This window comes from Dendrobates tinctorius, unplaced genomic scaffold, assembly GCF_039654945.1.
Source record: "Dendrobates tinctorius isolate UK_male_01 unplaced genomic scaffold, ASM3965494v1 ptg000062l, whole genome shotgun sequence".
Lineage (NCBI taxonomy): Eukaryota > Metazoa > Chordata > Amphibia > Anura > Dendrobatidae > Dendrobates > Dendrobates tinctorius.
Window position 1 is genome coordinate 25,634,114 of NW_027361730.1, and position 16,621 is coordinate 25,650,734.

General features: G+C 48.3%; 1 protein-coding gene across 2 annotated transcripts in view; it reads left to right on the top strand.

Annotated features, from left to right (window-relative positions):
• The window catches only part of VPS13C (vacuolar protein sorting 13 homolog C), a 518,321-nt gene that overhangs the window by 212,285 nt on the left and 289,415 nt on the right, over positions 1-16,621 (top strand). For both annotated transcript variants that reach the window (XM_073579421.1, XM_073579422.1), the window contains one exon: positions 15,176-15,293. In XM_073579421.1, the coding sequence (XP_073435522.1) occupies positions 15,176-15,293 (118 nt within the window). The remainder of the gene's footprint in view (positions 1-15,175; positions 15,294-16,621) is intronic.

Consider the following 16,621-nt stretch of genomic DNA (forward strand, 5'->3'; position numbering starts at 1 on the left):
CAGGGAGATAACCCTTTTTGTGTTCCCTTCCATACAAATATAGTCTAATAAAATATCTTTCTATGCCATAAGCCCACTAATCTTCCTCTGCTGCCTATAAGCATGTTGAACCCTTAAATAGAAAAAAAACAGTCCATATCTGGCACCTGGAATTCCTCTTGTAAGGATTCAATTGACCTCAACTCCTGATTTACCAATAATTGCGATAGATTTTTGCTCCCCCAATTTATGAAATTTACCCCAATTTTCATTCAACCAAACAGGAGCATATATAGTCAATTCAGAAATCCCTCTAATCTTTTTAATCCTAGACAACGTTTTTTGCACAAGACCCAGAGTGGGGATCCTCTTGCCCAACCGCCCAAAACTCCCATCTTCCAACCCCTGCACCAAATGAACCCTCCGAACCACATATTTAAGGACGGCCTGCATTGTTCTCCCCCCCCCCCCCCCCTGTCAACTGATCCCCCCCCCTAACCTCTAATATGTTGGCCTTGGGACGCCAGGAAGTATAGTCAAGGATTTGGCAAAGCCAGACCCCCCCCCACACACATCTTTAGGCCTCTGCAAAATTTCTAATTTAATCCTGGGCTGACATCCACCCTGAACCAAATCTCGAAATATGGAGTTAAGTCTTTGGAATTAACCCCACGAGAGCCAGTCCGGTGAGTTATGGAGCACATACAGGAATTTCGGCATAAGTATCATTTTAGACAAGTTCGTCCTACCCACCACCGATAGACGCAGACTGCACAAAGCCTGGACTTTATCCTTAAATTTTCCCAGAAGCGGAAGCACATTTAACCTAAAATATTCCTTGATCGGTAAAGCAATCTGAATTCCTAGCTATTTCAACTGATCAACAACTCTTAAGGTACTGTCACACTTAGCGATGTACCAGCGATCCCGACCAGCGATATGACGCGGTCAGGATCGCTGGTACATCGCTAAGTGGTCGCTAGTGAGCTGCCGCACAGGCAGATCTCACCAGTGACATCGCTGGGGACGGGGGTCGCTACTTACCTGTCACACTAGGCGATCCTGCATCCTCCCGCCCGGCTCCACGCTCGTCCCTCCACAGGAAGCGCCGCAGGAAGCTGACGACGAGAAACAGTCCTGAACGTTCTCGCGCGATCAGCAATAACCAGCGGGGGAGCGGGTCGTAGTTAAGTATCACACACAGCGATATCGCTAGCAATATCGCTATAACGTCACAAGTTATAGCGATATTGCTAGCGATATCGCTTAGTGTGACAGGCCCTTTAGTATAGAACAACCAAACTCTCCCTACTCACCCATTCTATCCATGTCTAACATCATAAGGTTCGATTTATCGCAATTTATCCTCAGTCCAGACATAACTCCAAACCGCTCAACAATAGCTACCGCATGATTCAGCGACTCGAGGGGTCCTCCAAAAACAGAAGAACGTCATCGGCATATAACGCAATCTTTTCCTCCACCGGGCCATACTTAAAGCCTCTAACTCGAGCAGCTCTCCGAATATGAAGAGCCACTGGCTCTATCGCAATGACGAAGAGTAACGGAAAGAGGGGGCAACCCTGCCATGTCCCTCTAGAGAGATCAAATTTCTCCAATCTCTCTCCGTTCACCCTTATTCTACCGATCGGGGAGGAATAGAGCAGCTTAACCCAGGAAATGAAAATCGGCCCACATCTCATCTGCCCAAATACCAACCGCAAAAACTCCCACTTTACACAATCAAACGCCTTATGCGCATCCAAATAAACCACCGCTCTGCAGCCCGCATTATTGGCTGGCAGTTGGATATTTAGGAACAGCATCCTCAAATTAATGGCTGTTGATTTATTAGGCATAAACCCAGACTGGTCCGGGTGAATCACATCAGCAACCACCCTCGCCAGCCTGCCTGCCAAGACTTTAGATAACAATTAGAGATCTACTGAACAAAGGAGAGATTGGCCGGTACGAATCCGGTCTCCCGGCATCCTTCTCCTTCTTAAGCAAAACCACAATCGTTGCCTCCCTCATATATTCTTGCAGCTGCCCCTCCCCAAAGGCCCTCTTAAATACCTTGCATAGTCTAGGTAGCAAAACATCCTTGATCTCCTTGTATACTTCAACTGGTAGACAGTCTGCCCCGGTCCTTATCATTAGCCATGGAAGCCAATTCTTCTTCCAGCTCATCTACTAAGTTGTATCAGCCCCGCATCCTCCAAAAAACTTAGAATCTCTTCCTTAGAAGCCAAAAGTTTAGAACTGTACAACTCGCCATAAAACCTCCTAAATACGCCTAAAATATCCCTTGTTTCCACCACCTCCCCATCCCCTTCATCGTATAGACTATACACATTAGACGAACCCCTCTGAGCAGAAGCAATCAAGGACAGCAGGTGGCCCACTTAATCGCCATCTTCATAAAACACAACTCTCTAAAACTCCTGCCTCTTTTTTGCAATTTTAAAATGATTTTGTTCAAAGCCTCTTGGGCCCCCTTTAGGCGCTACTGCGTATCCGGGGTGGGCCGGCTCACCCCATCACTTTCTGCAGTCCTCAAATTCTCCAACGCCCGACTCTCCTCCCATCTAGATTCATTTTTACACTGGAAATATCCCTTATGCACAGACCTCTAACAAAGGCCTTCATGGCATCCCATAAAATTCCCTCCGGCGCACTCCCTTCGTTATCCTGGAAGAATAGCTCCACCTCCCCCTTAATTAGCTTTAAAGGCCCCGTAACACATAGCGAGATCGCCAGCGAGATCGCTGATTTTGTGACGCCACAGCGATATCGCTGTGTGTGACATGTATCAGCGACCGGCCCCCCTGCCGGGTATCGCTGATCGCGTTCGAACGTCCTGGGCCGTTTTTTGATCGTTGGTCTCCCACTGGCCAGCACGCATCGCTGCGTGTGATAGAGAGAGGCCGACGATCAGCGACGCTGCGGGTATCTAAGCCGCGCGGCTTTTAGTTACCCGCTGTTTACCTTGGAAACCAGCATGCACGCTGGTTTCCAGGGTAAACCGCGGGTATCTAAGAGCCGCGGGTCTCTTAGATCACCGCTGTTTACCTTGGAAACCAACTTACTCACTGGTCCTGATCGCTGGTGAGTCTGTCTGTGACTGCACACCAGCGATCAGCTAACTATTTCCCAGCGATCCCATCCACTTCGGATCGTTGGTGGGATCGCTGGGACATTGAAGCGTGTAACAGGGCCTTAAGTCAATAGATCTTAGCCAGGCTGGGTGAACTCTCCATCCCCCACTTTGTCCCATATTACCCAATCCAATCTGAATTACCACCACTAACAGTTTATGGTCTGAGGTCACTTTAGGTAAATAATCCACCTTCCTGACCCACACATCCAAAAGTTTATTTCCAAGCGCCAAATCAGTTCGGGACATATTGTTATGAGAGGCCGAAAAACACGAGTAACACCTCACATTTAAATTCTTAACGCTCCACAAATCCACCCATCCAAGTTCTCTTATATGTTTTACAAAGGAAGTTTCTCCTTCGCCTCATTGGGGGACACAGATACTGTGGGTGTATGCCTCTGCCGCTTGGAGGCTGACACTAAGTGAAAAAAAGAGGTTAGCTCCTACTCTGCCATATACACCCTCGCCCCTATTGCGAGCGGAAATCTGTTTTTTGCTTAGTGTCCATGGAGGCAAACGTCTGTTTTTTTGCTCCAGACTTTTTCCATGAAGATTAGACAGGGGCAACGGATTCTATTGAAAGGGTCCGATTTCCCCAAACCAACAACGGGTGAGCACGTGCGAGTGTCCCTCCACGTATCCTCTCCCGCAACGTGGGACACGATGCCGGACTTAGCCCTGACCACCCCTAGGTATTGAAACCATGGGCTGTACAGAGGCACAAGACTAGTCTGTGCGGCCCCCACTGCTCCACCAATTCTTAGACTGTGGTGCTGCAAGGCGGCGGACGGTCCCTCTCTTCACCCCCTGAAGGGGTTAGATGGATCTAGGGTGCCTGCACCGTCCTATTTTTCAAGGCCCCCTCACATACCTGAGCTGGGAAGCCGAGGAGTATCGTCAGTGAGGAGAGGGCCTGGGAGGGCTCCTGCGGCGAAGATCTGGGGCTGGAGACCTTAGCCGGCAGATGCCACCGGCCATTCTTGGCAGAGCGTGGTGCGGAGCAGCCCGCGCCAGTTTTTGCGGCGCCATGGAAGGTCCGCGCCCCCCGGCAGGGGATAAATTGAGGCTGCAGCTTTAGCCGGAGCTAGGCCGTGTCCGGAAGTTCCGCCTCCGGGCCGCGCGTCACTTCTGATGGCCCACCCCCCAGGCCTGGGCGGCGGTGGATAAATTTAGTCCCCGGCTTCGGAGCACGGCTAGGCCGCAGAGCCGGAAGTACCTCCCCTGGAGCGGTTTATATGCTGGCGGCCCGCCCCACAGCTGGTGGCGCGTGATTTTGGTGTGGAGGCGTCCAGAAACGTGGGGGCACAGGACTGGGGTAAGTGCTGCCCGAGAGGCCACGCTACAGGGAAGACTAGGTGCTACCTCATCCCCAGCAGCGGACAGATACAGCATGTCCGAAAAAGCAAAGACGCAAATGTTTTTTTACGCTGCATGCATCTCGTCGGGCTGCGCTTCCATGGGCACAGAGTAAGCGATTATGCGAAGCCTGCGAGTCCGAACGTGCCCAGGAGCCCTCCCCTGCGACCGAGGTCCCGAACCCCCCGGAGTGGGCCCTATCACTGTCAGTCCATGGCGTCGCTTACGAGGGCAATCGAGTCCCTTCAGGCCCCAGATAGGGGCAGGGACAGTGGCTCGCCGGGCTTAGAGGGAACCTCCACCTCACTAGAGCATTCAGCCTACAGGGGCCGTTCTCATTACAGGCAGACCCGGGGGAAGAGATACGAGCAGTTCTGCTTCTCGCTCCCCGTCGCCAGTGGTTGATAGCGAGCAGACCTCAGATTTCGACTCATGAGACCCTTGACCTGGATGCTCCAGGGTCACGTGAGACAGTGGACAGCCTCATAGAAGCCGTCAATCAGACCTTGGGAATTGAGGATGATCCCGCAGCGGCTACAGGGCATAAGGTGGCGTTTAAGCGAGTGAAGTGGCCGCACAGAATTTTTTCCTCTCCCCCTGAGTTTGAGGACATAGTGTAGCAACACAGGGAACGACCAGACAGGCGTTTCTCGGGTCAAAAGGCACTCGAAGCAAGGTATCCATTTGCCCCGGACCTCCGTAAAAAATGGACGGAATCTCCAATGGTGGATCCACCGGTGTCACGCCTAGCCACTAAAACTCTGTTATCCGTAACTAGTGGTTCCTCTATTAAGGATCCCACGGATCGCCTCATAAAGAGCTTAGCTCGCTCTGTATATGAGGCACCAGGATCAGCGCTCTCTCCCTCGTTCGCAGCAACTCGGGTAGCCAAGGCCATGATTTCATGGTCAGAATCATTAAACAAGGTCGCGCAGGAGCAAGAGCTACCTGCAGAGATATCGGAGATCGCGAGTCAGATCGCGATGGCCCGAGACTACGTAATCAATGCATCTTTGGATGCGGCCAATTGCTCGGCACTTGCTGCCGCTAACGCAATTTCTATCAGAAGAGCTCTATGGTTAAGGACATGGTGGGCCGATTCTACTTCCAAGGAGTCCTTGACTTCCTTGCCCTATCAGTGCGGCCGTCTATTTGGGGAGAAGTTAGATCAACTTATCTCCGACTCCACAGGAGGAAAGAGCGGTTTTCTCCCTCAGCAAAAGGTCAAACCACCTTTTTGCCACCCTTTTCAGGCACGTTTTCGGGCCTTTCGCAACCCCGGGTGGACCACAGCGGCCAATTCCACCACTTCAGGCCGCCCCAACCAGGATAGGGAGCGGCAGGTCTCATATAGAACCAACCCATTGGGGAGAATGCGTACTCAACAGCCCAGATCAAGGGGATCCAGATCCCAAAGATCGTCAGCCAAATGACTCGAGGTGTTTACCAGACAACACCAGCAAGCTGGGCGACCGACTACTCTGGTTTCATCACGTCTGGTTCAGTGTCGCAGACGACGCATGGGTAAAGGAGTTATTGGCCTAGGGTTACAAAATAGAGTTTGTCAGAAACCCTCCAAAATGTTTTTTTCTTTCTCGTCTCCCCAGGGTGGATACCCAGGCAAGAGGTCTGTTGGAAGCCATCGAATCGCTCCAGCGCAACGGGGTCATTGTTCCTGTGACTTAGCACGAAAGGGCTCAGGGCTTCTATTCCAACCTGTTTACGGTTCCCAAAAAGGACGGGTCTGTCAGACCTGTTTTGGACCTCAAACTTCTGAACAAATTCATCAGGGTCAGACATTTCCAGATGGAGTCTCTCCGTTCAGTCATATCGGCCATGGAGCAGGGAGAATACTTGGCCTCGGTCGACATCCAGGACGCATAACTGCATATTCCCATCTTTCCTCCTCATCAAAGGTTCCTGCATTTCGCCATCAACGGTCGACATTTTCAGTTCGTGGCGCTACCTTTCGGGTTAGCCACGGCTCCCAGAGTATTCACAAAGGTCATGGCCATATTGCATTCTCGAGGCAAAGTCAACTTGCCTTACTTGGACGACCAATTGGGCAAGGGCCCTTCAAGACGGGCATGCGAGGGAAATGGCAACATCACGCTAGATACTCTTTCCCGCTTAGGGTGGTTGGTCAATGCGAAGAAGTCATCCCTTGTGCCAGCTCAGAGGATTTCCTCCTTAGGAATGGTCTTCAACACTTGCCGAGGGTTGGTGATTCTCCCTCAGGAAAAAGCCATAGCTCTCAGACAGGGAGTTCGGACTCTTCGCCAGCCAGTCCCTCATACCATTCGTTTCGGGATGAGGATTCTAGGAAGAATGGTGGCAGTAATGGAAGCAATACCGTTCGCCCAGTTCCATTTTCGCCCCCTGCAGCAGGCTCTCTTGTCAGCCTGGGACAAGAATCCTTTCACGCTCGATCGGCGGTGCCGACTGTCCTCTCATGTCAGGCAGTCGCTCGGATGGTGGATAACCAGTTCCTCTCTGACCCATGGGAAACCCTTCCCCCCCGACCAGACCATTGGTTGGTGATAACAACCGACGCCAGTCTCCTCGGCTGGGGAGTGGTGTTTCGCCACCACACGACCCAGGGACGGTGGTCGCCACAGGAGGCACGCCTCCCGATCAACTTATTGGAGATACGAGCAATTCGGCTGGCTCTGCAGCAGTTTCATCACTTCTTAGCAGGCTGCCCAGTCCAGATCCAATCGGACAACGCCACGGCGGTGGCTTACATAAATCACCAAGGGGGCACCCGCAGCAGAGCAACCATGCACGAGGTGGGGCACGTTTTTCAGTGGGCCGAAGCAAACCACTCGGTGATTTCGGCAGTCCACATCCCGGGCGTGGAAAACTGGGCGGCAGACTTTCTCAGTCGGCAGGGTCTTGTGTCCGGAGAGTGGTCACTACATCCCGAGGTCTTCCAGCAGTTTTGTCAGCGGTGGGGAACTCCGAATGTGGGCCGCCGGTCTCCCGCCTGTCACACGCAGCGATGCGTGCTTGCCAGCGGGAGACCAACGATCAAAAAAAATGTCCTGGCTTTTCCAGGACAATCAGCGGGGGGCCCGGTCACTGGTCAGTGTCACACACAGCGATCTCGCTGGTGAGATTGCTGTTGCGTCACAAAACTATGTGTGACGGGGGCTTTAAGGATTCCTATCAAAGGTAGAGACGTGATGGCACTGCCCACACCCATATAGCGAATATGTGACTGGAAGGCTGATCTTAGCTGGAGGTAACGAAAAAATTGGAATTTCTGGATACCATATTTAGCCTGTACTTGCTCAAAGGACATTAGGATACCATGATCATGCAGATCACCCACCGAGGAGACATAATATAGAATCCAGAAGTCAGTAGACGGGTGGTTCAACAGCTTCGGAAAATAATTGTTGTTCCACAAGGGCATTTCAGCTATGATGTCCTCAAATCTGATAACTTTTTTAATTTTTTGCCAAACTGATCGTGCTCATCGAAGTAGGGGTAATAAGCGAGGGACACTAATTTTATCTGATTCCAAGAAACCCAGTGGGCAGTCAATCTGCGCAGCATGAATCAAATGACTTTCAGAATTGGGTAAATTAGGTAGTTATCAGGCATCCATTTACTCAGTGCTTTAACCTGCCCAGCTAAATAATATAGAAAAAAATCTGGTAATGCCGCCCCACCCCCCTGTTTAGGTCTCTGCAGGGCAGATAATTTGAGTTTGGGCCTAGTTTTCCCCCCATATAAGAGATGTAGTTTGGGAATTTAAATTTGCAAAAAAGGATTTAGTTATCAATACAGTACTGTGTTGAAGTGAATAACTGAGTTTAGGAAGCAAAATCATCTTGATTAAATTTATACGACCGGCTACAGATAACGGGAGTTTACTCCAGGCTGCAAATTTAGACTTGACTAGCTCTAACAATGGGTAAGTATGGCATTGTAGGTCAAGTGTACTGGATTTAAATACATTAATTCCTAGATATCTGAAATTAGATACAATAGGCAGTGAGGAAAGGGTCTCAAGATGGGGCATCGGGCGATGGGAGAGAGGTAGCAGAGCGGACTTTTCCCAGTTTATGTATAAGCCCGAGTATCTACTGAATTTATCTATAGTAGCAATCACTTGTGTCAGCGTCTCCTCTGCTCTATCCATAAATAGAGCATCAGCATATAAACCAATGGTGTCCACACAATCTGCTATACCTATACCCTTGATATCGGGAGAGGACCTTATGCGTATTGCCAACGCCTCGATCGCAAGAGCAAAGAGGGCCGGGGAAGGGGGGCACCCTTGACGTGTTCCCCTGTATAATGAAAAGGAATCAGAAATAGAATTATTTACAATTATGCGAGCTTTGGGGTTCATATAAGTTACACCAATCCACTTTAAAAATTTATCACCAAAACCATATCTCTGTAGGCATTGTGAGGCAGCGACGCTATGTGTCCCCCAGGAAGCGCTCAGAAGCCTATGAGATCCGCTGGTCATAGCAGTGTGCCTGTGACTCACAGGGCGGAATAAAAAGTAAGTTTGAGCCTGGTCAAGTTATTTGGACCAAGGAGTTTATTCAGGAAAACCCGGTATGGTCTTTTATTTTTTAAATGGACTGCAGGAAGGTAGTGGGGTCCGGTCTGTTTCCTCCAGCCCAGGTCTTATAAGTGGTCTATGGCCACAGATTGGAGGAAGGAAAAAACCTTGCAGAAAGAGTTTTGGGTGTGTCAGTTCTGGCTTGCACATACACAGAGCAGTAGTCTGCAGAGTGTTCCCTGTATGAGGCAACACAGGGCCAAGCTCAGCCAAAAGGTCTGGCACCCCTTGCATACCTGGGCAGCGCGGTCGCTCACGGCAACTGGCCAAGGACCGTTTTGTTGCTTCCTGGCTGCGATCCGGAGGATACAGCGTGTTGTGCACTGTGTGAGTTTTTTTGAACATTAAACACATTTTTGTGTTGAACTGGCTTGGGTCACTGCCTCATCATTGCACAGCGTGGACACCGCTGCTTTACAGCGTGGACACCGCTGCTTTACAGCATGCAGACAGGAAAGGACGCTCGAGAGAGTCAAAGGCCTTGGCTGCGTCCAGCGACGCCAATGCCCAATTATTGTCTGGTATCAAAGAACTTTATTGGACCACCGACTGAACTCGCCTAATGTTAATAGACGTACTCTTACCAGCCATAAAGCAAGTCTGATCCGGGTGTATGAGATCCAATATGATTGAGTTCAATCTGGAGGCTGGGACCTTAGTAAAGATTTTATAGTCTACATTTACTAACGATATGGGGCGGTAAGATACACATTCCAGACGGTCTTTCCGGAGTACAATAATATTTGCCTCATGAAAGGATTCGAGTAGAGATCCCCCTCCACCCAAATCACCCGAAACACCCTTAAAAGGAGTGGTGTCAATATGTCCCGATATTTCCTGTATAGTTGAATGGGGAACCCGTCCGGCCCAGGAGCCTTCCCAGAAGCCATGTCTGCCATGGCATCTTCTATCGTGAACTCAGCGTCCATAAAGGCCTGCTGGGCAGGACTCAATGTGGGAAATGTTATATCTGACAAATAATCTAGACATTCCAAAATATCAGAATCACTCTTAGATTTATAGAACAGTTTATAGTAATCATAAAAACAATGAAGTATATCTTCAGTCGAGGATTCCATTGAACCATCCACTCTGTGGATCTGAAGTATACTATTAGATGTATTGTGTTGGCGCACCAGGAAGGCCAAAAATTTGCTTGCCTGGTTCCCTTATTCAAAATATGACTGACAGGTAAAGAATAATTTACGTTTATACTTAGTGTCTGTGTATTGGGCATATAACCTTTGAGAAGCTAGCCACTCAATTCTATTTCCGTTAGTCTGATTAGATATGTATGCAGCTTCCGAATCTTTCAATCGTTGCTCCATCTCATCATCCTCCCTTGAAGTTACCCTTTTGATATAAGAAATTGCAGATAATAAACATCCTCTTAAATAAGCTTTAAGGGTATCCCAAAATAAATTAACATTCTGAGGTTCTGGGTGGGACGAAATGAAGCAATTTAACTGATTGATTGATTGATCGTTCTGTCACTAGGTCCTATTAACTTCAACCAAAATGGGTTCCACTTTCAGACTATATTATTATTCAGTTGCCCATATTTAAGTTTAAGTACAGCCGGGCTATGATCCGAGACCTCTCTACTACCATGTTCTATATTATCCACCCACATCGCTAGACCACTAGATCCAAATATGTAATATATGCACAACAGAGAGCGCCTGGTAGATGAGTGACAAGTATATTCCTTCACCTCAGGGCGACGCATCCTCAACAGATCCAACCATCCACTGCCCTCCATGAATAATGCCAACTGGGATGGAGCCGGAGGGGTCCCCCCCCAGACATCCCATCACCCAATCTCAATCTATCGAGACAGTTATCCATGACTAAATTGAAGTCTCCCATGCAAATGACTTTTGCGTCCGGATAATTTAAGGTGAAACTTATCGCCATCTGGAGGATTGACGTATTAGCCGGGGGCAGGTTATAAACACATAATATGACGTATTTTCTTGAGTTTATCAGCGCATTTACAGAAACAAAGCGACCCTCAGAATCTCTCAGAGCCTCCCAGGACTCCTACTACCTGACGTCTTTTATGTATCAATAGTGAAACCTCCCTCGAGTAGCTAGTAGGAAACGCGTGGATGAACCATTGTACCCATGGTTTCTGCACGCACAGGGCTGTGTCCCTGGGTAGGTGTGTCTCCACCAAAGCCACAATGTGAGGATGATCGCGCCTGATCTGCGAAAAAACCTTGATCTTCTTTCGGGAGGATTTGAGACCCCTCCCAGTCCAGGTCATACATATTATTTCAGACCCCATACATTCTCATCTGAATATGATATACTCTCACTCAAGTAAAATTTAGAAACCTCACATAGAAAACACTTTTGACGGTGGCTTCTACATAAACATTAACAAATAAAACCAATGTAAAAGGAAGAACAGAGCAAAAACCAAACAGTATAGGAGCAAAGTCCTGTGCTCCTATCATAGATTGGAAAAGGGGATACCCTCACTGAATACAGTGTCCGGTATTGTTGTTAAACTGGACGCCTGTGGCAAGAGCTCCAATCATATCATTGTAGGAAGAGTTCTGCTTGACAGCAAACATTTTAGGATTTCTTCTCATAAGACCCCATTTTGGTACTGTAGCCATTCAACTGCTTCCGCTGGATCCGTAAAGAATATGGAGGAACCTATGTGGACAATTCGGAGTGGAGCTGGATAAATCATTGAATATATAACATTTTTCTCCCCAAGTTGCTTTTTAATTTCCATGAATTGTGCCCGCTGCTTCTGGAGTTCCATAGAGAAATCCGGGAAAATCGAAATCGTAGCATTATTAAACTTAATAGGGCTTTAAAAAAATAGCTTCCCTGTCTTTGCAATTGAGGAGGCGTGCCAGGAAAGGCCTGGGTGGAGCACCCGGAGGAAGAGGTTTTGTAGGTACCCTATGAGCCCTCTCCACAGAGAATGTAGGGGAGAATTCATCTCACAGAGAAGCTTTAAGCCAGCCTTCTAAAAATCTCTCTGGTAGCTGATCTTCTAAGCGTTCCGGCAGACCAATGATTCCGATATTGTTCTGGCGTAATCTGTTTTCTAGATCGTCCACTTTTTGTTTCCAGGCGTTTATGGAGCCAGCCACTTTTGTCAACTTAGCCTCCATAGGTGCAATGGTATCTTCTATATGGGACACTCTTGTTTCAACCTCTGTAATATGCCCCCTCATGGCCTGCATGTCATGCTGAAGACGCCCCACCTAAGTGTACAGATCCTCTATTTTTCCTGTCAGGGACGTTCTGATTAAGGATATGGCCTGCATTAACTGTTCGGATGCCTGTCTGAGTCAATTCTTCCTGCTCATTCCCCTCCTCACTGTCAGAGGCATGGTTTTTGCGCTGATCCGCAATCTTAGCCTGTGAGGATTTATTTCTAAGGGACCATGGATCAGATGGATCAGTTCTGGCAAACTCCTTTAATTTGTCGGCTACTCCTGATCCCCTTGATCGATTCATGGTTTACAGCAATGTGGTGCAGCAGGATGACTGAGCTTATATTTATGGGGATTTCTTACTCCCAGTCACGGACACAGCAGGGCTATTGTATGATATAAATGTCCTGAAACAACTCTGGGCAGACGGATTGTATATAGCTTTTGATATTGTGATAGGCTCCGGGCTGTAACCGGGATACTGTGCAGCAAAGAATATCTGCAGCGCCTGCAGAGACAGCAGCAAGGGACTACGGACCCTTAAAATGGCGGCACCGACGGGTCTGGTGTATTATTAGTGAGGGAGTGCGAGCACACACCGCACGTCCCTCTTATCCCCAGAGTGTATTTTCACCGCCCAAATGGCCCTCCAAGGATGAGATCTGGCGTCGCTTCTCCTCCTGTCAGAGCGCGCCTCAGAAAATGGTCGCCGCCTCACACAGGCCCCGCTGTCTGCCCGGGTTTCTTCACCGCCCGGCACACCGGAGCCCCGCACCGCTGTCCCGCAGGGGACAAAAGCTTCCCGGAGCCCAGATAGTCCCAGAGCTAGTAAGTATACCTCGCCAGACGTGGTCTTAGGTACAGGATTACAATAGAATTGTAAGAGCTCTGCTAGGGCGCGTACTCTCTGCTCTGCTACATAGCCACGCCCTCTGCAGTTTAACTATTTGATCCTCTGCAGAACCAACTCTTTCCTCCACTTCTCCAATCCTGGCATCTGCTTTTTGTACAGCAGCCCTCATGTTCACCAACTCGGCCTCAACACCATGAATCTGCTGAGTTAGCGCGGTAAGGTTCTCCTTACAGAAGTTTACAATTGCAAAAACATCTTTTAAAGTGGGTTCAGTAATAACAGTGGCAGCCAAATCACTTGAATCATCAATTCCTCCACTCACAATTGGGCTTCCAGACCTGCTACCATCCCCCACTATAGGCTCTAACCTGCCCTACTCCTGATCTTCGACCTCTTCAACCCTTGTCTCCAGCTCCCCCCTCTCCTCGACTGACCGCTCCTCCATCTCCACTCTTGCAAACCATTCCAGGCGTGCAGCCGCTGACATCCTCCTGCACAAGCAGCTTTCTCCTTCGCTGCCTCCTTCAGCGCCTCTGCGCCTTCTTGGATCCTGCAGCTCCCGGCGATGCCAGCATCTTTCTGCTGTCTGTGGGTCTTGCCGACGTCTCGTTAGGCTCCAGGTACACCTTTGGGGTCCAGGGGTCTTCCGCTCACCAGCTGTGGTGATTAATGGGCCTGTGTAACGGTGCTCTCGGCTCACCAGCAAAGTTACAGGCGGGAGAGCTCAAAGCTGCGACTGCTCACGTTGCTGGTTAGGCCACGCCCCCACATTTATAAGGTTTTCTCAGCACAGGAACAATTAAAAAAAAAAAAAAACATTCAAATGTGGAAATTATTATTATTATTATTATTCAAAAATCTATTGATTAAAATGTTGATTAAAATTAACTTTGTTCGTGAGAAAACCTTTTAAAGGTGCAAGTTCACCTTTAGATAAACTGCAGTCAAAAGCTATAAAACTTTCATGTCGTAATATATCTTAGTGTCCTCTTTAGTCATGTTTTACTGCATGTGTATTTTCTGCAATTGAATTGAATTTTATGGTTAACATGTGAATAACAGCTTCAAGCCATGTGCTTTATAGTGTAGTTCAGAAGATCTCAGAGTTTGTCTTTATTTTGGGGGCAACCCTCTTGCCTGTACTGCTACATTGATCTGCGAAAATCAGTTTGGAGGTACACTTCACCGGTGATACACATACCAAATTGTGTTCTGGAGATGAGCAGTTTAGAGTTACGCTTCACCGGTCGTACACATAGGAAATTGTATTCTGAAGTTGAACAGTTTGGAGGTACGCTACACCGGTGGTACACATAGGAAATTGTGTTCTGGAGATGAGCAGTTTGGAGGTACGCTACACCGGTGGTACACATAGGAAATTGTGTTCTGGAGATGAGCAGTTTGGAGGTACGCTACACCGGTGGTACACATAGGAAATTGTGTTCTGGAGATGAGCAGTTTGGAGGTACGCTACACCGGTGGTACACATAGGAAATTGTATTCTGAAGATGACCCCGTGATTACTATTGGCATGCTCTGTGATCCGTACAGAGATCACTTTGCAGGGGGTGGGTGAGAGGCGACCTGTCCGCCTCACCTTTTATTAATAATGCATACAGATCACCCACCACCACCACCATTGCCAAGCGATCTCTGCCCTGTCTGTCTCCAGTTATAAAATTAGGTGTTACATGTCACCATAATCTCTTCTGTAATGAGATTACCAGTCTCTGTAGAACATTGTCAGATTTGCTGGAAAGCTTCATGGTCAGTGTTAATCTGCAAGATTTCATTGTTTGTTTGATATAGATAATAACTGATAATGTTTATCTCATTGATTTTACATCATGTTGGTTTTAAGTGCCAACATCTGCTTAACCCTTAAATATCACCTAATATAGGGATTAATCTATACTTGAGGTGTCTGGTTTTAATTCTTTAAGCAGAGCCACATCTCGCTGTCTGGTTTTGCAAAATTATCGCCTTTCATGTCAGTGCAGTTATGCATTTTGAAATGGTATTGCCTATATTAGGTTTGTAATATCTAAATTCCTCTGCAGGCCAAAACTGGAAGACTGCTCGTGGGCTGAACTCCTCATCTCTTCACATTTTGCAGCCTCTAGATATTGAAGTGGAACTTTCAAAGGCCATGGTAGAGCGAGACAGTCGAATGCCGCGGTAAGACATTTATGCAGCTTACTTTTATACATGTACATTGCCCATTTGAAATTGCAATAAATGAAAAGTGAGCACTATTAACTCCTTGATGACAATCACCATAAATGTATGACAGCTGTCATACACTGTGCAGGGGTGGGTGGCTCCCATTCTGTGCCCTCCTCCCTGGTTATATTAATGTTTCTCTTCTCTGATCATAGTTCACTCAGGCTAATTCTCTGTCAGACATGTAGAAGCATCATCATTAAGTAGTATTTTTTACAATGAATGCATGACTATAGTATAACTCCTTTCTTAAAGTGGTAACCTAGGCTATATGTTATCATTTTTAGTGTGATGACTCGTTGTTTAGACAGGTGTTTAGAATGGCGTATTTAAAACATTTTGCATTGGGACCCCATTAGGCAGGAAAAAATGATGCCTAGGCTTAACCAGACACACTTAGGTGGTGCCTGGGCCTTGCCAACAGAAATATTATATCTTGTAATGTTCCTTTTCTCTATCCCCCATGACAGCAACACGGAGAGAGTGGACCCCCCGCCCTTCAGGGACAGGGGAACCTACAGATAAACAGGGCGGTACCTCTCCCTTGCATCGGTTGGTTTCCTGTCACTGACTGGGAAACTTCAGTTTCTGCGGTACCTTGAAGAATGCAGGATGAAGATCCAGGGCCGGCCAGTCCGGGTTCCGGCAGTGGGGAAGCCCCTGCCACGGCTGGTGTGGTGCCTGAGGCCGCCACTGCTGGGACTGATGGAGCTTGGTTAGGGCCGCACCTATAATGAGGCGACTTGCACCACCTGCTCAAGCGGCAGGCAGCAGGGGGCGGCATTATGCGCTCCTCTGCACGCTGGTACTGCGGTCGTGCAAGAGGCTGTAATTGATGCGGTCACAGGAGGGAAGGTGTCAGGGCCCCCTGATCATGTGACCCATGACTCCTCCCCTCCTGTGACCTCATCTCAGGTCCTGTGCGCATCATTCCTTGGTTTATGCAGAACTGCTGTCTGTCATCGTGAGTGAGCTACTTGTGTGTGTGAGCTGTGATACATGCGTGTGTGAGCTGTGTGTGAGTTGTGTGATACGTGTGTGTGAGTTGTGTGATACATGTGAGTTATGTGATACATGCGTGTGTGATCTGTGTGTGAGTTGTGTGATACATGCGTGTGTGAGGTGTGATACGTGTGTGTGAGCTGTGTGTGAGTTGTGTGATACATGTGTGTGTGATACGTGTGAGCTGTGTGTGTGTGAGCTGTGTGATACGTGTGTGTAAGTTAAGCCCCCGTTACACACTGCGATATCGCTAGCAATATCGCTGTAAAGTCACCGATTTT